Genomic DNA, 24239 nt, shown 5'->3' on the forward strand with positions numbered 1-24239 from the left:
TCTCTATTCTTCTTTCATTTTTGTTGATAAAAGAAAGCTACTGCTTTATAACGAAAACTACAAACCGCAGTGACCGAATTTTCTCTTTTCGATAAAGATCGGCCATTATAAGCGACAATATGATAATCATAGTTCGGTTGATTAATATATCGTATGTCTTTTTTATGATATGAATCACAAAGTACTCCTATTTGGACATATCTGCAGACACCTCCGTGTACACTCGATCGACGGAAAAGTGATGTGTGAACATGGTTTATTATTAACCCAACCAAGTAGGAGCAGTAGGGGGCAATGGTAGATGCCATTGATGCCGATGAAGAAGGTAGAAACGATAATGAAAGATCAGATTCATGGTGGGCCGCTTTCCGATTTTTTGCCTGCAAAGAATCCGATCGTCGACGTCTTTTAGTTGGTGTGAATCCAATGCATGCATTTGCGCCCTGTTGAGATAGTAATATTCAACGTTCACTCATGAGAATGTGGTTGGTAAATCAAGTTCCTGAACTCTCGTATTATGAGCTTTTAAGTTCACGAACTGATTGGCCGCATACCTGGGCCCGGGTCAAGCACGTACTAATATTAGAAATTTAGTTGGGTACTGGGTCTACATATATAGACAATGGATCATTACATACTACATGTTTGGATATCCATTTTAAAAGTGATCTAATATTCTTGGGTCTGTATTACTCAATCCTAATGCATCTAACATGAATTGAAGTTTATAAGAGGCTTGTCATTGGCAAGACGTCATTCGGATTTTGTCTAGGGTAGTGGTACTTAAAAGCATTGTCACAATTTTTTTTTTTTTTGAAAAAAACAGGTTAAAACATGAAAAATAAGTCAACCAAATAAAATGGCAAAAAATGATTTTTTAAAAAACGCCGAAATTAAAAAAACACATTTCGAATGTGTTTATTTTCCCTTTTTTCCATTTTAGGAGTTTTTTTTCACATTTTTTAATGCCAAACTGCTTGTTTTTATTTTTTAATTTTTATTTGTTATTTATCTACTTATTGTTTGATGTTGTCTTATTAGTTTCTCATTTATTTTACTTTTTCGTAATTTTTAAGGTTTTAAATGTTTTTAAAATTTACTGTATGTTTCATTTTGTTTCAAGCTTGCCGTATTACATCTATAAAAACCTTACAATTTAAAATGTAAAAAAGATACTTGTGACTATGACTTAGAAGTCTTGTTGACAAAGAGTTTTTTTTTTTTTAAAAAAAAAGAGGATTTCCAAATGCATTATTGCATTTGAAACATCTACCATTTTCGGTCCTACATTTATCATTCAAAGGAGTAGCAACCACCAAAACTGAACCGATAATGCACCTTTTATGCAATTGTCTATCCGACCAGCTATACTACGCTCGTAGAGATGTCAACGGATCGGATTCAAATTAGATATTCCGTCAACTGTATCCATTTTTCGATTATTCACATATTTGGATCCAAAAATCGGATTCAAATACAACTAAAGAATAGTCATATCCAAATTCAAATACGACTAAAGATTAGTCATATCCAAATCCGAATCCAAATTTCGAACCTAATTTTGCCAATTTTCAAAATGTAAGAGTATTAGGTATAGAATATTTGTTTAGAAATAAATCCGACCCAAATCCGTAACTGAATCCGATCAAATATTTATGTACATCCAAATCTGAATCAGCACGGACGTCATTTCTTAAATTTGAATCCAATCCGATTTCTTAAGATTTTTTTTTTTTTCCATATTGATTGGGTTGAATATCTGATTCAAATCAGATATATTGACATAGCTATGCAATGTAGAGGCGGCAGATACACAAGAGGAAAGGGCATGGAAAACACCCAAAGGTTGAAACGCCGACTGTCCGGACGGTAGGAGTGGAAACTTGACATAACCGGACAAGATATTGTCGATGAAAATTTTTCTATTCAAATGGGATCAAACACAACCTCCAAAGACTCCAGAACGGGAGTGGTCGGGGTGACATGGATGGATTCTCTAAGATACCGTTTGGTTTGGTTGCAAGAACAAGTGTTGAGTACGAACGGAGAGTAAAGCGGTGGCCCCAAAACGATCCGAACACAAGGTACGGAGGAGGGGCAGGCGGCCCCCCCTCTTTGTCCTCCTTCCCCTGCAGAGGGTCAGCAGGTGGGTGGGGACGGCTGCATTATGTAGGGGCACTGCCCCACGCCAACCGCCCCTTCAGCTCCCTCATCTTCAACCCGCCATTACTGCTACATACGTCGCCCTGTGGGGGAGACGAAACAGTCGCAATCCGAGAATGGATATGGTTGGGGTTGTGAGAGCCAGAGAGTTTCATATCCTGCAGAGCCCATGTGCTTCATCTTATCATGTCGTAAAGCATGTGGCATCTTCTTTTTCTTTCCATCGGAAGATGAGGGACCGGAAAACTAATTGGCAGCTGATAATTGGGCTTCAATCTCGACTTCAACAGCTTCTCCTTCGGCCGCGGCTGCCTACTGAACACCATCTCATTGCCGACCTTCTGTACTGAAATCGACATAAGATTGATGGGAGCAACAATTTCAATCTTTGTTAATTTGCTTATGTTATGTCGTTAAGATGCATCATGCTGACAATGAAATTTCTTGAATTGAGATTGTCAGCCGTTCACACAGACGTGGCCGTGGAAATAGAGCTCCTTCTTTCTCACCAATCAAGATGGGCTAAGTTTGTGAAATGTAACTGCTAAAGCTGCAATTTATTATTTTTTTTAAGTAGCTTTGCATATCTTACCCTATATAACATTAATAATCCAGTTGGTCAAATAACAAAAGATTTTGATAGATGTGATCGACAAAATTTATTCAACAAATTAGAACCTCTAAAGCACACGATTTTAAGTAATAAGAGAATGTCTGATGATGGGTATCAATCAACATTTGGCAGGTCAAAAATCATGATTTTGGTCCGGAAAATAAAATTCCAAACGTGTTTTAAAAGAAAATATAAGAACTCCGTTTAATCTGCTTAATTATATCATCAGATCATTGTAGAAATTCTTTTTCTAGATTGAGACACACAATGACGCACCAAAACTTAGGTGACATTATACATTTGAGTGCAAACTCAATCTCTCATGGAGTAGATAGAACCGGCTCCGGTCGTCATGCATTCATTTTCAGGGTTTCGCCGACAGAATCATGTACTCTTGATTGCACATATCTTAATATGGGTCTGATTTTCAATCCCAATTCTCATCCTGCCAACCATGCATCACCCGATCAGTTGGCTGCAATAGAAGCTGCATCTAATGACTGAATCGTTTCCATTCACGTCTTTCTATATTAAGTTTGCTGAGGACCAGCCTTTCTGATCCAAGCTTATTTCTCGTCATAAGCAAGGGGAAATCCTGAATATAATAATTGACAGTCATCAGTAACGCACTATTTTTGGCCCAAGATTATGAACGATCATTTGAGAACATTAAATTTGCTCCTACACCTCATAATGAGATGTAAAATTGGTTCCTAAAAAAGGACAAAAGAACAACAAAAAGAGAGAGAGAGAGGGCCGACAAAGTGGCAACGCGTTAGGGAGAAAAAGGTGACAAACCCTGTGGCGGAGAATACTATTAACACTATGTGATCTGTCCCATTGAAAGTGTAAGGTTTTTATATTTTCAGGATTCAGAAACTACCACACAAAATTTTACCATCGATGAATTTAACTTTTGTACGTTATGTCTCCACCGTAAAAGTTTCATAACTTAAAGGTAAGTGATGCTTAGGAGGGTGCGTAAAAGTTGTGAACTGAGATGTATAATTTTTAAGCATTTCAAAATATGTAAAATTTGAAGTTTTCAAATTTTGAAGTAAAAAAGTGCAACCCATAGGAACTGCGGAGAGTATCAATGCTCAATTTCCACTTAAAAAATGCACAAATGTTTACAGCCTTTGTAAAAATAAGAATATATATATATATAAATATGCGTTCGCCTTGCAACATATCAACAAGAGGCCTATATGCATGATTTGTTAACTCTATGCCTATACATCGGGAGAAGAATAGTTAAAGGAAACTATCCCTTTTTTTAAAATATGTTTATGTGACGTGCCCAAGTTGAACTTGGTAGGTTCATGAATGCGACATGCTTATAAGTAACTGTTGGGGAGGTCTAATTCAGCCATATGCACATTAGATAACACATATTGGGTTGTAACAAGCTACCCTTCTTACTTAGTTGTAATGTAACTAACTCACTTTCTCATGTATATAAGCAGTCTGTAAGTAATTACAAGTGATGATGAAAATAGTAAAGAAGTAAGTGCAGAGAGAACCATTTCCATCTCTGCTAAGCTCATTTTCTTATTCCTCTTTCTTGTTGCACTCCGTTTTTACTCAGTGCTAATATGGTATGATAGTCTTGATCCTATGCAAGTGTCGTCACCAAAAATCAAGATTCTTCATCTTTATTCTTCAGCCTAGAACCAGGATCCTGAGTCTGGTATGAGAGTGGGTTGGGTTCGTTACAGTGGCATCCAAGCACGGTTCAACACTCATACCGGAAGACCCACACGTTGTATATGCCTCACTTAGAGAAGTTTAGACATGTAGTAGAGATTGTGAGAGATTTTCAAGAGCTTATAAATGGGGTTGTTAAGTGGTTGGTTATCCTGATTTGTAGCATTTTTGAGTCAAAACTGAAATTGTTAAGAGGTGGGTTAAGATCATTCAAATCATGTACATGATGCTGGGTATCAGAGCACAATTTAACACTCAAACCTACGGTCCTACACATGCATATGTGCATGCCTTACGAGGTAGATTGTAATGCCTCACCCTGAGAAGTTTAGTTTTGCATTGAAGATTGTAAGAAAGTCTTATAGAAGGGGTTGTTAAATGGCTGGTTATCTTAGTTTTGTAGCTTTTTTGGGACTAGAACCTAAGTTGTTAGGGGGCAAAAAGAGATCAGTTGGACTGAGAGCTCAAACTTGGTGTGTGAGTGGGCGGGTTTTACTGTGGTATCAAAGTTGGTTCAATACTCGGATCTGGAGTTCTACACATATAGACTTGTAACTTAAGAAAGGTGAATTGTAAATTAATATTGTAAAGAATCTTACGGGACTCATAAAGGAGATTGCCAAGTGATTGCTATCCTAGTTTGTAGCCTTTTTTGAGTTGGAACTAAGACTGTTAGGTGGCACATTGGGATCCATTAGACACAGTGGTATAAAAAATAGTTCAATAGTCAGACATGTGGTCTTACATGACAGATGTATATGCCTTACGGTGGGGTGGACTATAACATCCAACTTTCATATTGTAGTCCCACATTAAAGATTGTGACAAATCTAGAAGGGCTTAAAATGGAAATGGGCTTGTTAAAGTGACTAGTTGTACTAGTTCTTAACCTTTGAAATCAAAGCTACTAGGTGGCAAGTTGGGATATGCCAGAGGCCCAAACTCAAAGAGCCACTATCTACAACCACCTCCAGTTTACCAAAACTTAACATGGCCGAGTCAAAACTTAAAATTTGGGCGTAAATCCCAATGTGATTACTAGCAAGAATTGGCTAATTCACTTAAGCACGTAGGCATGTCCAAAAGAAACGGCTGGTTGGAAGCTCATACAATATATATATATATAAAAGGTTAGAGAATATATGTCAACGATCGATGAGTCTATCAGATTACCAAACTGAAGGTCAAGACTATCACCATAACAAACTGAAGTCAAAAAGTTATCACACGTAAGATTATTGATTAGAAGAAGTGATTATGAGTCGAGCAATATGTATCGTCCAAACCACAACTTGTCAAGCACGATATCGTATATTAATTCAGCAATCTATATATATATATAAGGAATGGTTCTCTCTCCCCATTTAAGTTTTCGTTTTAAAAAACAAATTTTACTACTGAACGATTGGTGACTTTTAGAAAGAGAAAGAGGACTGCAAACTAGTTTCAGTTTAGGAAACATGTAATTTATATTTATTTGCTAGATGCAGCCTAATCCAAAGCAAAGGTACTTTCAGGATACTACCCGCTCTAGATTACGTTGGCATTATCTAAATGATGTGATAATGAGGTGCTACTGCACTTTTACAGTCTTTCTTGTTTAAGCACAGCCTGTCAGGATCTATAATTTTCTATGATCAACCACACCACCTACCGTTCACGGTTATGCATGTGATCTTGGCATCCTCCAGAAGCTAGGTGGATCCACATTTTAAATAAGAAATTACCAACAAAGAAAAAATCAATTAGCTTATGATAAGTAAAACTATATCATAGATATCAAACTCTTGGACCTTCTGCAAGTTCAGTTGCCAATTTGCCTCCTTTTACTTACCTTGATTCGTTTTATTGGGAGGAACATCTCAAATTTGCTTAATCAACGGCATACGGTTTGCTTTCTAAGCACAAGTAGAATCAAAACAACTTTACGGCGTTAATCACAGGTCTAATGAAGAAGAATGTTAAAATGATAATTAAGCTAAATAATCTCCAGCTTGAGCACCTCCCGCAAGTGGGATGTGGGAGCGACAAAATTTTGTATGATCATGACGAGTGAGTGTCGATCACGTGCTTGGGGCGTACTCTAGGTAAGCTTTCTCTTGACGTCATTATCAAAGGAAGAAAAAAGAGAGAGAGTAGAATCCAAAGGATAAATAACGTAACTTTAAGAAGAAAGATGTGCGGCTTTGATAATTAAGCAATATATCACTGCTAGTTCGTTCCAACTTGGAGAAGGAGCATCATTTCTTATCATTTAACAGAAAGGTATTTAAAATGTAAATGTAAATTCTTCTGAAATTTTGAAAAAATAAACTTTACACATTAATTAAGTGAAAATGAGCAACCTTGGAACTAAAAACTAGGGAAAATCCTAGCGAATTAGATCAAAACGATTGGACCTTTCTTTTTCGTTATTTATATCTAAAAGCAATATATAACCGTAATCGCGTTATGTTTCTTACAGCAAGAACATGGAGTTTTTGAGTGATTCCTGCTAAGACCACAATACATCTCCCATCAAAAGCTTTTCTAGGGCCTGTCTGTTTGAGTACCCCAAATTATGTCTCTGAGAAAGTCTACCTCACATCTGTTGTCTCTAACATAAATTGTCTACTGCTACTCAGATGTGATTTGTAATGATATTTTGAGATGAAAAAAATTGCAAATGGGTTTCATTGAGCATTTTTTGAGACTGGATGTCTGAGAGGTACATCTTACTACATCTAATGATGATTAAGTAAAGGTTTGACATGCTTTTCTTGATATGGCCAAAGAGCCCAGGTTCATCAAACTAAAGATTTTTTAGTTCACTTCATTATAGGTCGAATTTAAGATGAAAGAATTTGGTTTCAAATTCATGGTTCTCAAAATACAGTATCGCCAGACGTCCCCTGAGAGCATGCTCCAAGAGACGCGCCGATGTTTGAGACTGAGGCAGTCTCATGCTGCTCTCCGAGACAGGGCATCTGGTCGCAGCCTTTAAGGCACAACTCAAGTAAGTACGCCCTACGTGAGATGGAAGGTAGCTCGCTAGATTCTCTTTGCTCGGTGTTGTCAATCTACATTGCTGATTAGACAGACTTGGATTTGTATCCGGATGCAAGGAGGCGGTACCATGATTTCATTTCAATCTGCGGATGTGACACTGAAAGACATTGGAATCGATTCAAAATTTCTCTGGTAAAATTTCAGGAAATGCTGACGGCCTAGACAAATTACGGAACACAATTTCCTTCACATTTTTGGCGATTCTATTCCCTCCACTTTTTTTCTTTTTCTTTTTTTTTTTTCACGGAGATGAGAAATGACGAAAGAGCGAAGGATGGGACGGAAAAATGAAATGCTGGGCGTCGGTAGGGCTAGCGGACAAACAAAATACGACAGCTTCCTCCTCAAACAGGAACAGGAAGAAGTAGTCCCTCTGGGAGCGGTGGGACGTAGCGGCGTCCCTTTGACCACCCTCATTCGCCCACTTGCGTGAATCTTCTAGAGAGCACGGAGCGGGGGAGGGAGGGGATCGTCTCTCCCCTCTGTTGATCTTGAAAGGATCGGTGACGTTTATCGGAGAAGCAAGAAACGGTGATTAGGTCTGTGCGTCGGGTCGGTCGATCGAATCGATCTTTGGGTTCAAGTTTTACAATGTAAAAGGGCATATATTTTTAATTAATTATAATATAAGAAATCAATAAAAATAATATTTATGTCTTGTTATTTTTCAGACTAAACCTCAATAGAACTGAACCGGGTGTTAGTCGATACCTGATCGATCCACGCTTAAGAGCGTGGAAGTCGTGAATCATGACGTGAGGGGAAGAAGACCGAGGGAAAGGGAGAAGCCATCCGACACCTCGTTGCCTGAGATGAGAAAGACCACCAGGCACTGACAGTTCTCAGGGCGCACGCGTCCCAAGGCCGCCGGGGAAGGGGGCAATTCATCACTTAAGGTTTAGTCGCTTCGACTGGAAAATGGAGCCTAACTCCTCCGGGAACAGAGATCGGCGGCAGGCGGGAGAAAGCCGAACGAACTCAACTCCTTCACCTCCTCCCTCTCTCTGGCTAGGTCGGCAAAAGAGTACGTGGACAAACCGTATGATAACCAGGTGTGGTGTCATCCCCATATCTCTCGTCCTGAAAATTCCCGCCCCTTCCCCTTGCGCCCGTACACCTGCAACCGGAAATAGCAGGTCCACCTCCTTGACATTGACCAAAACGCCCCTATCCCGGCTCTTTCTTTCGCCCCACTAGAGCGGCGTCAGTGCTCCTCTTCTTCTTTTGGCCCCGGGCCGAAGCTGAAGAAACAAAGAATATTTCGCGAATGCGACAATTGGTACTCGCTTTGCCAATTCTTCTTCTAATGAAAGTTTGGACCATGCTCTTTTGAATCTTCAGGGTGACGCCGGACGCGAACCCTGGTCCGAGGACCCTAGCCAGGTAGGGAGTGGCGTATTTCGTCATTTTCGTTGGGAAACCGGTTGTGACTCGGCGCAGTAAAAGCGAGGACAGAACAGATTGCTTCGGCTCTCGTGACGTCAGAGTTAGCGCGCCAAATCCGTCATGGTACCGAAATGACGCAACTGCCCTTGTTTGTCTTACCATCTTCCCCCTCCCCGTACGAGCGCAGGAGGGGGGAAATGGCCGGCACACAGATCGGCCGGGGCCGGTCTCTTTTCTTTTGATATGGACTGTCCGATTCGGGGAGGGGACTTGGGGTGTACCAGTGGGACGGGCGCTATAAATAGCAGGTTCAGACTCGGCCCCTCTGCTGCTGCTGTTGCGGTGCTAACGCCGGGCTAAGGATACGTCAACTCGGTTGAAGAGAGCGAGAGAGGGCGACTGGGCGTAGGAGAAGAAGAACGCGAAGAAGAGGAATCGGGAAGAGAGAGAGAGAGAGAGAGAGAATCACTCGAGCAAGAACTAAGAAAGAAGCAGACGAGCGTTTGGCAGATTGTTGAAAGGTCTCGAGATCATGCTTTAGATTAGAGAGACAGAGCTCCTTCTTCTCATCTCGTACGAAGCTTTTCCTTTTCTTTTATTCCATTCAGCGTTGGCGTTTTTTTTATCGTTTCTCTCTCTTTTTCTCTATTTTATTCGATTTTCCCTGACCGAATTTCGATGGCAGGCCAGAGCCGATTGATGGTCATTTCTTCCTATGTAGGCTGTACGAGCTTTGTCTCCTGGATAAGCGCGGTCAAGCTCTCGAGCAATCGAGGCGAGAGGCGGATCTCGAGGGCGGAAGAACACCGCCAGTGCACGTCGTTCCAGGCGAGAGAAGCGAGTCGAGACGGTTCGGAGGTGAACCGATCGGCGATTCAAGGGCGAAGAGTTTCTCCCGTTGATGAGGTAGGAAGAACCAGCAAAGAAGAAGAGGAACGTCCGGGACTCGGATGATCAATCAGAGGCGCATCTTCCACAAGTGACGGAACCGCAGTCGTTCTTTTACATTTGTGTTGCACTGATTTTCCTTCTACTGAGTAAAATATTTTGAGAGTGAAAGAGAGAGAGAAAAAGAAACTGATCTTCCTTCTGCTCAGGTAGATCTTTTGTGTGTGTGTGTGTGAGAGAGAGAGAGAGAGAGAGGGAGAGAGAGAGAGAGAAGAAGAACAAGATAGAGTTTGATAAATAGATACTTTGTGTAGAGTCTTGACTGCTCGATTCTTTCTTAGAAGAAGAAGAAGAAGAAGATGGAGGAGGAGGTGACGTTTGAGAACTAGATGCTCCGTGTGGAGTCTGAACTACTCAAGTCCTTTCTTTTTCCTCCCTTGCAAAAATCTTAATTAAACAAGCAAAATTAAAAGATCGGGAACTCTGCGTTCGTCTGATAGATTTTCCCGCTCGCAATTGCTTCGCCGCTTGACTGAGTGGTCAAGTGAATTGATCTACGGAGCTCACTTATCAGGAGAAAGCTTTCCGTCACTTGAAGAAGGCACAGAGTCCCCGGCGAGGCAGCGGATCGAATCACAGAAGGGTTTGAGAATTCGGGAGAGAGAATCTGGCATTCCTTCTTTCCATGCTCGGTACAATCTCGTCGTCAGTGCTTTCTTTTCTCTTCTACGGTCCACTTCTTCTCTCTTTTTTCTTCCTTCCTTTTCCCCTTTTTCTCTTCAGTTCTAGGGATGCACTCGTGAAAAAGAAATCTCCAAGATTTGACCCCGTAACCGACTCTGAACTGTCAATCGCCTCTGATCGTTCACTTTCCAAAATTCAGAACCGAACAGTAGCTTTTTTTTTATGCCCCATGGTAGAAAGAGAAGGCTATGATGTGAACGACTTTTCGAGATCCAACTCATTTCTCCATCTTACTTTTCCTTTCCTTTGTATGTATTAACAGCGATATCGTCTTCGAGTTCCCCCTGTGCGGCGTGCAAGTTTTTGAGGCGTAAATGCACGCCGGAATGCATCTTTGCTCCTTACTTCCCGCCCGATAATCCCCAGAAGTTCGCCAATGTCCACAAGGTGTTCGGCGCGAGCAATGTCAGCAAGCTGCTCAACGAGCTCCATCCAAGCCAGCGGGAGGACGCTGTCAATTCCCTTGCCTACGAAGCTGAGGCTCGGCTCAGTGACCCCGTCTATGGGTGTGTCGGGATAATCTCGTTGCTCCAGCATCAGCTCAAACAGCTCCAGATTGACCTCGCTGCCGCAAGAACGGAGCTCTCCCGTTACACGGCTGCCACTGGCATGACGGGCCCTCTTCCAGCATCCATCTTCCAAGCAGCAGCTATGGCGGCGCACCAGCAGCAGCAATACTACCATCAAAACATAACTGGGACGGGATCTCTGCGGATTGGGGTGGGTTTTGCTCCCTCGTCGAGAGAGCAGTTGTACAGGGACCAACAGCATATTCTAGAGTCTCAACAGATGGCCGCAGCTGCTGCAGCATTGGTGGCTGCTAGAGAACAGCAAGAGATGACGAGAAACTATGATAATAGCGAAATCGCAAGGTTCAGAAACTCAGGAAACGAACACGGCATCAGTGGAGGAGGAAGTGGTGGTGGTGGTGGTGGTGGTGGAGTGGGGTTCAACCATTTGGCTCTGTCGTCACCACCGTCATCTGGGTATATGAATCAGTTTCCGGCTGAGCAGCGGACGAGAGGAGGCGAGGAGTAGATACTAGAAACCCCATGGATGTGCAACTTCAGTGCTTTCTCAAGAACCCCAGCAGATCAACGCCAAACTCGCCTCGCCACGAGTCGATGTTTCCACCTTTTCTCGGTAAGCAACATCGCCATAAAGTCCCTCCCTCGTTCTCCACCCACGCTCTTTCGTGGGAAATAATACTCTTACATTTTAGACTTTTCCAATCCATCTTAAAATTGATATTTTATTTAAGTACGTGGGTTTTCGGAATTTGTTTTAGTAATAGCTCTCCATAATTTGGGTTAGACATCATAAAAACTTCAGCATCTTCAAGGTGGTCTTACGAAATGGACTCAGGGAAGTTGCTCAAGCACAAAGTAGCTTCCCGGTTGATAGTTGATACAGTTGGAGATTGGTCGATAGGCGATAATGGCCTTTCGCCCAGCCGGGACATTTGGTTTGCCAGCCGCGTTAGGTTTCAATCCCTTATATATGAACAGTTTCATGTGTGGTCATCTGATCTTGTCTTTTCGTTCGTGCCAAATATTTGTGCATATTAATCAATAACCTGAGCAAACGGAACTGTTCAAGAGGATTCTTCTTGTCGCTGCCAGACTGCATTCCTTGTTGCTTTATATCGATATTAGTAATTGGCGTTCCTTCAGAGAACCCAAAAAAAAAAAAGAGGGAAAAGTGAAAAGGCATTCCCTGCGAAGAACGATATCTGGGAAACAAGGACATTTGGTTTTGGGAACTGGCAGCATTATTTTCAAAAACTTAAAAGAGAATCCAACCACCTCCCCTTCTATTTCATTACGTATGAGCTCCTCTGCAGTCTGAGACTCTTGTCCCTCTCCGTAACCCCTCCCGCCAAAAAGAAGAAAACAACCAGCAAAGGTGAATAGGAGGAAGTCAAGAACTCAAAAGTGCAAGTTTCTTTTCCCCAAACTTTTTTGGTGTCTCATATGCAGTATTTTTCTTGACAAACGCGTTACATTTCGTCCCATCAGCTTACTTAATTTTCCTTAAGTCTGATTTGCAATGAATCTCTCTCTCTCTCTCGCTCTTCCTTGTTCCCTTCCCTGCCAACAAGCGTTTCCATCTAAAATCACCTGAAGGCACTGAGGCCAGCCTACACAGAAGAAGGAAGAAGCGGCACCTTTAATCACTGAGGGGAACCCTTCCCTTATTGTCTTTCTATTTCTGCCCCATTAATGGCACCCCTGGACCGTGGATCATGCGCACATTAATGTGATCTCTCCTTCTGACAGCTTCTTTCTTCGTCTTCTGTAAGACCGCCCTGCTGAGCACGACACACATGGCAGCCTACCGATACAAGTCCCTCTTTGTTCAATGGGATGAGGTTTAAGCTTTTCTATATGTGCACCTCGACCTCGAGAAACGAAGATGAAAGCCTACAGTAACAGATTGGGATATTATCATACACCCAGAACACAGACTCTCCTGAACACGCGCATTCAAAATAACATCTTTCATGTTTCCGACTGCGCCCGAGTGCATGCCTCTGTAAAGGCAGTTTTAGTAAAAGATTACTAAAAATGCATTATCTTTTTTTCTGTTTCGTACTCTATGAGCAATTGTTTCCTCACCTCAATATGTTCTATTTTCTTTCATCGAATGCAGCAACATCCACCGCAACAATCTCTCTTTCCCAGCTGTGGTGCCGGAGTTAACCAAGTACGTTTGCACTGTTTATAGAAGGCCCTGAGCACCCCCGGGACATTATAGGTGAGCCACATTGCTTTATCCTCTTGAATTTCAGCTTGTTATCTGACGAAATAAGGGCTAAAATGAGTTGCTCAAGTATTCGGTGTTTCCCTGTGGTTTCTCGACTCTCAGATGGAACGGATGTTTCCTATTCGTTTTTCATAAGATGTGTTAATAAAATCTTGTGAGTTTGGGGTATTAAAAAAGACGACGACTGTTTTGCTCTATGTAACAGACAAACACTACATGTAATTGAATAAAGCTGCTGTCTGTAAGTATTTATTTGCAAGAACTATGCAATGCAGTGAATTTAAGGAACTCAGAAAGAAGCCTATATTTTACTTCCGTAAAATGTCATTTGACAGATCTACTTTCATTTGGGGAATCAGAAGTCGAGTAATCCATTCAAAGGATCATCATGGTCTGTTGTCATAGACACCGGCATCCTGAGATAAATCAATGATTAGTTTCTGAAAATTGCGTGAGTCAGTTTTCTTTTCTGCTTCGTTGGAAGAGAGGCCGTGAGAACAATTCTATACTAATAACATCCCAGCAATTGGGGAATTGAACCTTGAAGTTGTGTAAGTGCATTTAAGCTTCAGAAAACTTCATTTAATCGGCTTGGCATTGCAGCAAGAAGACTGAATAATTTTCTACTTCTTAGAAGCATGGATTTTCTTTGCAGAGTTACTCGTAATTATGGTGTAGCTGGTTAGTCAATTTGATGTGCAAGCGGATGACGTAAAAGTATTTTTGCAAGACTGAACTTCGTTACAGTCTTCGACGGATACCATAGTTGTTCAAAATGTAGAAGGCGGAACTGTTAATCGAAGGAGAATGAGAGCACATAAGTGAAATCCCTTATTTACCTTGCTGATCAATGGCTAATGATTCTTACTAAGACTTGAAGGAAGAAAAAACCCACATTTTCCGGTGAAAGGGAAGGGAATGGTAAAATTTTTCAGAAGTCCAAGCTGTGGTGAACATTGTTTGTTGGAGAAAAGAGAACTAATGCATGAACAGGAAATGGGAAAATAGAAACAAGAGTAAGAAAATAACCAATAGCCATCGGAGGAGAACGAGAAAAAGAAAATAGATGAAGAAATAGAAAAGGATCAGCTAATACAATTCAATAGTTTGCTTGTCCATCTGAGGAGATATCTAACATTAGCTTCTTGGTTATATAAGATGTGTTGCTGTGCACATTTCAATGATTTGAGGACTCGCACACCCTGAAAGAGTCAATTCATACTGCCGAATAGTCTCTGAAGGTATGATTTTACAATAGTTTCAACATGAATCTTGATTTGCCTTTGCAACCTGCTGTGCAGCAAATAAGCCAACTCTCAACAATGGGGACATTCAAACTGATCTCGATTTTGAAACTATAGCAGAAATGCCAACATTGAAACCATCTCTTACATAGCCGCTACAGCTTTCCCATTCAAATATCTTGTCGTAGACAATCTGCACATTTTAGCTTCTCTACCAATAAACCATCTTGTTCTTTTTTTTTTAGTCTAATATTGCTGCGTTTCTCGATAACACGCTAAACAACACCAACATTGTCAGTTTCTTCCACGAAGCTTTATTAGGCTCTATTGTTCTTCACCTGTGAACTGACTCTCTTTTTTTCTCTTTTCGAATCGCGGGCAACACCAGAGGTTCCTTCTGCCGCGCATGAACTTGTCGGCTTCTGCTTTCTAGCAGTAGCCACTAGCAGTCTTCTCATCTTTCTGTATCCTTGGCATGTGTATAGAATGTGTAGTCCTTGTTGTTTCCACCGCCTTGGCCTTCAGCTCCAGCTCCAGCTCCATCACCTATCCAGGACTGGGCTTTGGCTGGGTAGGTTGTCCTTCCACGTTAATCAATCCAATTTTCAGGACCCATTTTGAAGTTCATCAGCCTAAACGTTTAGCTAAGGTCGCACAACGATCGAGTATGTTTTCTCAAAAGCCATTTAGGGTATAAGTTTCAAATATGGTCCAAGAAGGACTAATGCGGGCAATTTATTAAAACCATTAAATGGGAATATGGCAGAGTAACCCTTGAATGGGTACCCAAATGACTATATTTGCAGTATTCCTATCTATTATTTTGGAGATGGATAATTCTTTCATTTCACTGGATGATTAGGATGTTGAGATTATTAGAATTGCAACCAACCTTAGATAATCTATTTCAATTCCATAAACTGTATCGGCCAGGCATCCGAAAACTGGTGTTGAATCTCTTGTTTGTCTGCGATAGTTAACGTATGTTGCTTAAGATAGTTCCAATATATATCCACGGTACCTTTTTAAGCACCAGAAATCATCAGGTCCCCTTGGAACCATTTGCCACTGCATGTTTAACCAATTCTTATAGTGACCCTCCAGCTGCTGCAATAACCTTGGTTACTCAATATTATTCGACTGATCAAACAGTGTTTCTGGAATCACCTCTAAATTTCTAGGCAGGGAGAGCCAGATAAAGGCATCGGGAGGCATAAAATGGGCTTCTCGATACCCACAAACTCTTCCGGGTTTCCACGCGCTTTCTGTCAACACGAACCGAGAAAATCTAGGGGATGGACTTACTGATCCGACACACCACAGAGATGAAGGAATCATTCTGCAGTAGAAGAAGAAGAAGCCATATTTCTTCACCACTACTTGTACTGCCCGACAATGGCGTTCTGATGCTCATCCGTAGATGATAATAAGCAGCCATGTTCGAACTGATGAGACCAAAGGACGATGATGAAGAGATAGTGAAGACGGTCTGGTATTAAAAGGACATGACGGTGACGAAAAACATTCCAAGGGTAGCTCTCTCTTTCTCTAAAGCTTGTCGAAATTCGTGGATTTATATGTTTTAGATCAATGACGATGCGGCATAGTTCTTGCTTGCAAGATGTTTCCCAGACCAAGGCTTCACATCACCATTCTGGAGCAACTCTGCCGGACCAGTACCAATGTTATGATTCGGTACCATAGTACCGCAAAACACGGATTGAGAAAAAGCAAAAGAAGAGAGCATACTTCTATTACCGGTGGCACTGTATTGTGGAACAGAAATGAGTTACGATCTCTTCCTGCAAGTTCTTCATGGTTCTGCTTAAATTGACTCATGAGAAGTGTCACCCCTATGCACATCTATTTCACAATTATTCTCCAAACATTGGCGGTAGGTAGATGCAATTGATGGGTGGCAGCGGACCAAATTAAGAACCTTTTATGCTGCACTCGATTTCATAGAATTGACACCCAGGCTTGCATCCTGTGATGCATAAGGTACCGGTACATGACTTAAGGGTTACAACCTACAAACAGAAAAAATTTTGGGGCCGTGAACAACAGTAATTCATTAAAGCCTTGTATCGCTGAGACGATGACTGAATCAATTTCTCTTCTATCTCGTGCTTATATTTTGTTCGGTGTACGTAGAGTTAGCAAACTCAGCTACGTATCGGTGGTTCGATCGATTTGCTGGAACCAGGTAAACCTTTGGCTGAAGATTTTCTGGTGACCGACACTGCTAATGTCCGTCCGTAGGGTGCAGTCAGCGTGTTCAGGAGCGGCAAGAGAAAAATCACCTGAGAAAAGTTCTGCAACCGTAGATAGGCTACTGCCGCAACTCTGACCAGAACAGCGGTCTCAAGGCCGGACGAAACCTTTTGATTGGAAGGTCCGGGACGACAACGAATAGAAAGTGGAAAGGGAGCTTCCGCCTCATACGGCTCCTCCCAGGATGGATTCTTGAACATCTGAACTGATTTTTTAACATCTCCAACCCATGATACAATATCTTATTATATTTTTTTTTTCTTTTCAGTAACAGAGAAATCACGCTTGAGGTGAGACAGGCCTCTCTTGTTCTTCCTCTCTTTCTCGCTCAAATCTAGACAAAAGAATTCGTTGGACTTGGTTTTAGCCCAAAAATTACACCAGAGAAATGTCAAAGAAACCATATTCAAGATTATCCGAAAAACCAATCTCGATTTTAGATGTTCACTTTATGAAAATGAATCGCCAGAATCCTCCTTGGAGAAATCACTGGAAACTTTGGTGTAGTTATATCCTCACATCCCCGGCTTTCCCATGATATTGTCCTCAGAAGATGTGGGGCTCATCCATGCTTTCCTCTCTGTCCCATCGAGTTGTCTGGTCCTTGGAGCGTTCCATGTCCGAAAATATATTGAAGCAAATGGGCAAGAATCTGTTCTGTTTGGCTCCCCATAGCCAGTTGGCGATGCGGAAGGAATAAATGAAGGAATCTTTCAGGATAAGTGCCTTTGTTTGCCCATTTCTGATTAACGTATTTCTTTAAAGATGAAAGCGGTTCAGATTCAGATAATCTAGATATAGAATATGAAGCGTCAAAACTGTATCTTAGACGTTTGCATCTGCGTGTTCCTTGTGGCACTGACTGCGTAAGAGAAAGTTATCTCAGTGCCTTCGCCCTCTCTCTCTCTCAACAGTCAACCCAACTATTTTAAATGCTTCCTGTTGTTTTGCTTTATGCCTTTCATTAACTTTTCTTCTCTCTCTTTCTCTCTTAAGAACAAAAAAAACAAGAAGAAAATCTTCCCTTGTTCTTAAGGGAACTATGGTAGAATAACTCTTGAAATACTCTTATAAGCGGAGATACTTGACTCTGAATGTCGTACATTTAACAAAAAACATGAACTGCTCCTTTTTCCTAAGTTTTGTTATGATTTTGGACATGCCACTAAAGGTTAAGCAACTTTTGATCTAAACTTTTTCATTCAATTTGCATGGCAGCAGAGTCGTTCAAAGGCAGCCACATAGTGTCGTAGGACCAACATCTTTTTGGCAAGCGATGAACCGAAAAAACTTTTAAAAAGGAATAAATTCAAGGCCACAAGATCTCGAGATTGACGTCCAGAAGCCGAGCCTCATTTAAGGCACATGTTCGTTGATGTGACGTTATGATTATTCTTTAAAATGAAAGAAACCAGAAACGCATTGATTTGATTTGATGTATGAGAGGCGAGTGTGGAATATGTCTTAAAGATTGTAAAATACGGCCAAGGTTGGGATCAGAGTCATGCCGATGGGACAATGTGTGATGATACAACAGTGTTCGACTTGACATGTAACTGTCGTGTCCAAGGCATTCAAACAAACTCCTCCCCCTGACACTCTAATGATTCAGAAACCCACAACCAAGAAAGAGGAGACCCAGAAATTCAAACCTAATCGAACTTTGGTTTCTGTTTCTGCTTTCTTCTTAATTTCTTTTGGGTTGTGTTTCAGGTGAACTATATTTAAACCCTCTGACGCCTTAAATCAATGTTCATGTAAATGTAGCGCGAATGATAAATGGGTTCTCCAATAGAAGCGGATTACTGCTTGTCAAAACTTTAAAATATACAGTACAAATGTAAGAAAAGCAATTAGTACTGGGGTGCTGTTGATTTCTGAGAATTTCAACATTTATGCGCCTATATATGTTGAACCACCAACAATAGTAATGGCATTTTCCTTTGGAGACTTTGAGCAGACTGTGGCTTCATAGATGACCTACCTCTCTCTGTCTCTCCCTTCCCCTTCGAGAAGAACACTAACGTTCAGTAAATGTAGTTGCATATTTTCATGAACTGGAGAAGCTTAAACAATGAGACGTTGAGGCCCACCCAGGAGGCTGAGGCTCTCTGTTTCCTTCCACTAGGATAACGTTCACTTAATCAATTGCCATTTGTAAGCATAATAATGGTAAAGCTTGTTATACAAAACTAACTTTTGCATTTAATTTGCTAGGTGTACAGTTTGAGTAATCATTAATTTGTTGCTTGTGTCCGATTGGATCGAGCTCTTTCGTTCTCTAAAAAAGAAATGCATGTTGGTCTGATCTTGATCGACCCGTACCAGCAATAGGGCAACTTGGGCCAAATTAAAAACACTTCTAAAGTAAAAGAAATCCTCTAAAAAAGGAATAGCTAAAATAAAATACACACATTTAGGATAAATTTGGAACCAAATTGATTCATGTTTAGATCTATTAAACTTTTATCTAAACTGCACAAACCCTAGTACCTAGGTCAGTGACTTTTGGCTGAGCGGAAGCCAACTCAAGAAGAGCCGAAGCATTTTTTTCCTTTTTCCATGTCCTTAGAATATATGATTGCTTTGGGACTTGAGTGGATTCAAAGTATACCCATCAACTAAAATATCGGATTACCACTATTTACAATTCAAAAAGATAGCAATTTCACACGAATCAAACTATGATTCATGTTAGTCTGATCAATTACGCTACACCTCTTGATGCTCAATTCTTACAGCTCGGTACCAAAAAAGTTTCACTTCATTGGAGTCATCCAAAGGCTTCTAGCACCCTCCAAAATTAAATTAGGGTTCAGTTGGACAAAGGAATGAAGCTGACCAAACAAGAGGGAGCATGTTATTGAGGGATGGCCGATTTAATACCAGCATTAAAAGGGGAAAGAAAATTTGATGGGGAAATTAATGCACATCAATGTTTTGGAAGGGACAAGATGAATGGATGTGATGGGAATATTCAATGGAACTGCTTTTATTAGGCCCTCCTTCCTTTGTGTCATTGCAAGGTCAACATCCCTGCACGTGACACTCCCTCTCACACGTGACAATCTTAAGAAACAGGCTTGCGTGCGTGCGTATGTGTGTGTGGAGGAGGAGGAGAGAGAGATGGTCGCACCCTCGAAGCATCATGATAACCATCATTAATGACGCCATGCTGCCCCTCCAGACATGCAGGCTCGTCCGCAGAAGGCAGGGGCATTTTCGTACTTCGTTCCAAACCCATTCCCTCTTTTGGGTCTCGGGCCCGAGAAGACAATGACACAAAACGCCTTCAATATTTGCCTAATTACTAGTTCAGACCTAATTATTGCTGTCCAGGAACGTCAATTTTTTGACTGTTTGATATCGAGACTTGCGGAGGAAAAAAGAAAGGAAGAATGGGAAGATGTGCTAAGCAGGACCTAAGTGTTTAGGAACTCGTCGTCTTCGTAAGCCCAAGGGAAAGTGTGCAAGAAACTGACACGAATCAACTGGAACTGGAAAGAAGGATACAAAAAGTACATAATATCATATCTTCTTCAGGCAAAAAACAAGCTTAATCATATTTGCTTTTACGAAAAAAAGGCAAGCCCTTTGCTCCTTTAAGCAAAGAGAAGTGGAGTTCTAAAAGCATGAAAGCGAAGTGTGGTTCGTTTGTAGGATTGATGGAACTGGTTGTTTGATCCAAATACGACTTCGAAGTATACAAATTCACATCAGATTAACAGTTGGATGTAAACACAATATAAAAGCATTCTAGATGACACCTACAAAAAAAAAAAAATCAAGAGTAATCACCTTTGTGGAAAATATTTGTTTCATCAATTTTTAAAAATTGGTTTGCATGTTTTGATAACACCCAAAACGCACTTTTTTTAAAAAAAAAATATGCAACTCGAGGGGACGAGGTTATTCAATCCATTCTGAAAACCAAAAAAGATTTCCCAAAACTCATTTTTAGAAAAACCTGGTTTCGATGCTGAAACACACAAAAAAATGCCATTTTGGGAGCAAAATAGCGTTCTGCATTCAAAAAATTCATTTTGGACTCTAACCAAGTCCTTTCTTACTGAATCCAATCAATATATGAATTTTATTCACCCAAATACATGTAAAACCTAGAGAAAAAGTTTGTAATTGTATATTATCATCTGAAAAGCATGAATTAAGTGGTAACTGCTCTATCTGATCCCAATCCCATTCGCTGGCATCCCCTAGTGGTTTTAGGTGCAGTTTCTTTACCGATTAGTAAGATCGTATCATATGACAAACGGCGAAAAACACGGATTTCTCTTGAGGAATTTTATAAAGTTGGCATCAAATTGACGGCTCAATGCACATTCTAATGCATAATTCATGAGCATGCACACCCTTACAAACTGTTTGGCAATAATATTAGGTTGTCATTATTTCATGAATCTGCACCAAAATCAAAACATATTTTATGAATTTATTCTAATCTTTGAGTCATATTTATTTATGAAACAGTAATAATTTGTTCACGCTACCAAACGGGCTCCTTGATCTCTAATAATTCAAAGGCCGACTTTTAACAACATTGATACGAAGCTAGTAATGCCGTATGGTACTTGTGCTTAGAATAATTCATAATTTCTTATCAGAGTTTATCCGTTAAGTTCATTTGCTTGTGTGATAAACCAAGAGGATGGGTGCAATAGCAGCTAGTGTCAAATCATGTAGGCACCACTTATTATGCAAGCCAAAGTAGGGTAGCATTATAATGCTAGCTAGCCATGGGTTTATGACACTGAAACTGATTAAGCTTCAGTTTTTTGTGCCAAAAATGGAAAAAGGAAAACTAAAGTGAGAAAAAATCTTCTTTTATGTGTGACAGTTAGTGGTATGTTTAGTTCACGCAAATTTTTAAATCTGCAGATGTAACAAAAGATGAATATTAAGTCGAACCTAAATCCATACCTGGGATTCCTCATTTGGTTTTGCATTGAAAAATCAGATTTATTATTGGTGGTTGAGGGTAAGATCTTAAATCTATAGGCTTATAGCCATCCAAAGTATCATTTGTAGAAAGAAGACAAGCATATAGAACGTATCCTAGTTTCACATTTGCATCTTTGATCTCTCAATATTTTTTTTGTAATTTTTTGACACCATAATTGCGTAGATTCTATATGTTTTTCTTTCTGTCATTACTCTTATCTGAATGCACGTAAATCGAAGCATCAGATCTCCACCATTTGCCCTCAAAATTTAGTTGGTATACACATAATTGCTATCGTTTTATGATCGTGACATTCATATTCCTGATACCCAAAAACATCAGACCAAGAGATGCAAGATTTCTTGCTGTTCTGTTTAAGAACTGTTAACTTGAACTAAATTTGCTGGCGCTCAATGGGGCTCGGGTTTCCAATATTTGCTTTCAGTTATCTACCAAGAACACGAATACAAGTAAAAGATTTCTAGTAATGCTTTTCTTGAGATGAATAATACTCTTTGTAATACTTATGTTCGTCAGAAAAAAGAGTTTCCTTCTTCAACAAAAGTATCTTGCCGAGATTCCTTCACAAAAAAAAAAAAAACTTAAATTTTGTGATAGTACCATAGAAATTTGATTTCATGTACACATGGGAATGCCTGCTTCCATTCAAGCAAAGAAAAAAAATAAAAAACAGCCATGATTGACACACGACGCTGTTTAAATTCTCAGGTTCATGGAATTTTTTTTCAAATTTGAATCTTCAAGGGGCATTCAATGCTATATTTCCAGTTGAAACAAAGCGAATATCATGTCCATAAAAATAATCTGCCATGATCTGAGGCAGACTGACAGTAGAATCAATGGAAACAATTTGCAGATAAACTATTCAATTTTGTAAGCAATCATATGTCAACACTTGCACTGGAAATGAAAATTTTATATCTCCACAGGGATACCAAATGCCCGTACACTTAAAATTGATGGGTTGATTGTGTCTACTTGGAAAAACAAATAAAAAGTCTATATCCTTCTCTTACTTGTAGGAGTGCCAGCTTCCTTTCTTGTCCTCTTTGATTCACCTACTAATTAAGGCATCCAACACAGATGTCCCATTTTGACTGTTGGTCAAATTTTATAGTAGCATATTAAATTCAACTATGTACATCCCTAGCCTGTGTTGGATCTTGGTTCCAGATTCCACGCTGATCTATACTTAAAGGCGATGATGATGATCTTTTATTAACCAACCTTCGAGGTTTATAACTTCTATACAAGGCAAGATGTGCCATAAATACGGGACTGCAGGTGCTCTACGCCTCTGCAGAGCAATTTGCAGACGTTTTCAAGTTGAAACTGGACATGATGATGAGCCTCATCGGTTCTGCTATATAAGTCCATTGCTTGCGTTTATCCTATTAACTGAAAGTGCTCAACCAGAAGAAAGGGCTTTAATTTAAAAGAGGAGATCGGCCCCCACCTTTCTCTAGATCTTATTTAAGTTGGCACCAAGTTGGTGCAATGGATGGAGTAGGAACAGGTAGGTAGCAAGTTTCCGTTCAACTCTTTTTAAACAATTTGTGTTGTGTAGATGTTACATATTGAAGCACTAAAAGTAAAGGTAAGCCCTATACCAGGGTTGGGTTGACCCTTCATCCTTCAGCGGCGCAGTGGGATCTCCCCTGATCAACTAGAATTAAGGTTTCGATGTGAAGTTAGATTTCCGGGAAACCTAAGAACATTGATTTTGAGATGATCTACACAGGTTAATTTTTGAAATCTTACAAATTTGAACGTTTTGTATTTATCTATATCATTGAATTTATAAAAACCAAACTACGTACTGCTCGAGAGCTAAAGAACAAAAAAGGCAATATCGGGAGACATGGTGTGTATATGTATATATATATATATATATATGACCATATGGTGCAGCGGAACTTGAACTCATGAGGTAGGCTCGAGAGTTAGCCCTTCGCTTTATTTTGTGTTGGTCGGTTAACTCGTGAGAAATCTGTATTAAATGTTATCTTTAGTTCATAGTTCAATCTGCAGCTGTCTTAAGTATATTATTTCAATATTATATAAATGAATCATCTGAATGGTGTCGACGAACCATTTAGGGTTCAAACGATGGAACTTTAAGCTCTGAAAAACGTGCATCTTCTATAGAATCATGAACCTGTTGAAGCTCGATTGGGTCCTCCCTCTAAACACTTGTCATGATCTCCAAGTTCTGCTCAGCTCCTTAATCTTAAACACATAGTGTAGTATTTGATAGCTTGGATCTCAGATTCCAGACTGCAATAAACATGTTTTTTTGTAAGATCCTCAATTTAAACAACATGGATCTTAAATCCACATTATATATATAAGTTAAGATTAAAATCTACGAATCTGATATTCTAGTAACATTATTGATTTGGTGAAAGACTTGGATGTGCTTGTT

At 40.2% G+C, this 24239-nt stretch overlaps 1 protein-coding gene across 1 annotated transcript; it reads left to right on the top strand.

Moving 5' to 3' along the window:
- Positions 1–9205: 9205 nt before the first annotated feature.
- Positions 9206–13580, top strand: LOC116251542 (protein LATERAL ORGAN BOUNDARIES-like). The gene is made up of 4 exons (XM_031625875.2): positions 9206–9490; positions 9639–10497; positions 10812–11692; positions 13202–13580. Exons 2-3 carry the CDS (start codon positions 10491–10493, stop codon positions 11585–11587), a joined length of 783 nt encoding a protein of 260 aa, XP_031481735.1. The 5' UTR covers positions 9206–9490; positions 9639–10490; the 3' UTR covers positions 11588–11692; positions 13202–13580.
- Positions 13581–24239: the final 10659 nt, after the last annotated feature.

This window comes from Nymphaea colorata, chromosome 3 (genome assembly GCF_008831285.2).
Source record: "Nymphaea colorata isolate Beijing-Zhang1983 chromosome 3, ASM883128v2, whole genome shotgun sequence".
In the NCBI taxonomy this organism is placed as follows: domain Eukaryota; kingdom Viridiplantae; phylum Streptophyta; class Magnoliopsida; order Nymphaeales; family Nymphaeaceae; genus Nymphaea; species Nymphaea colorata.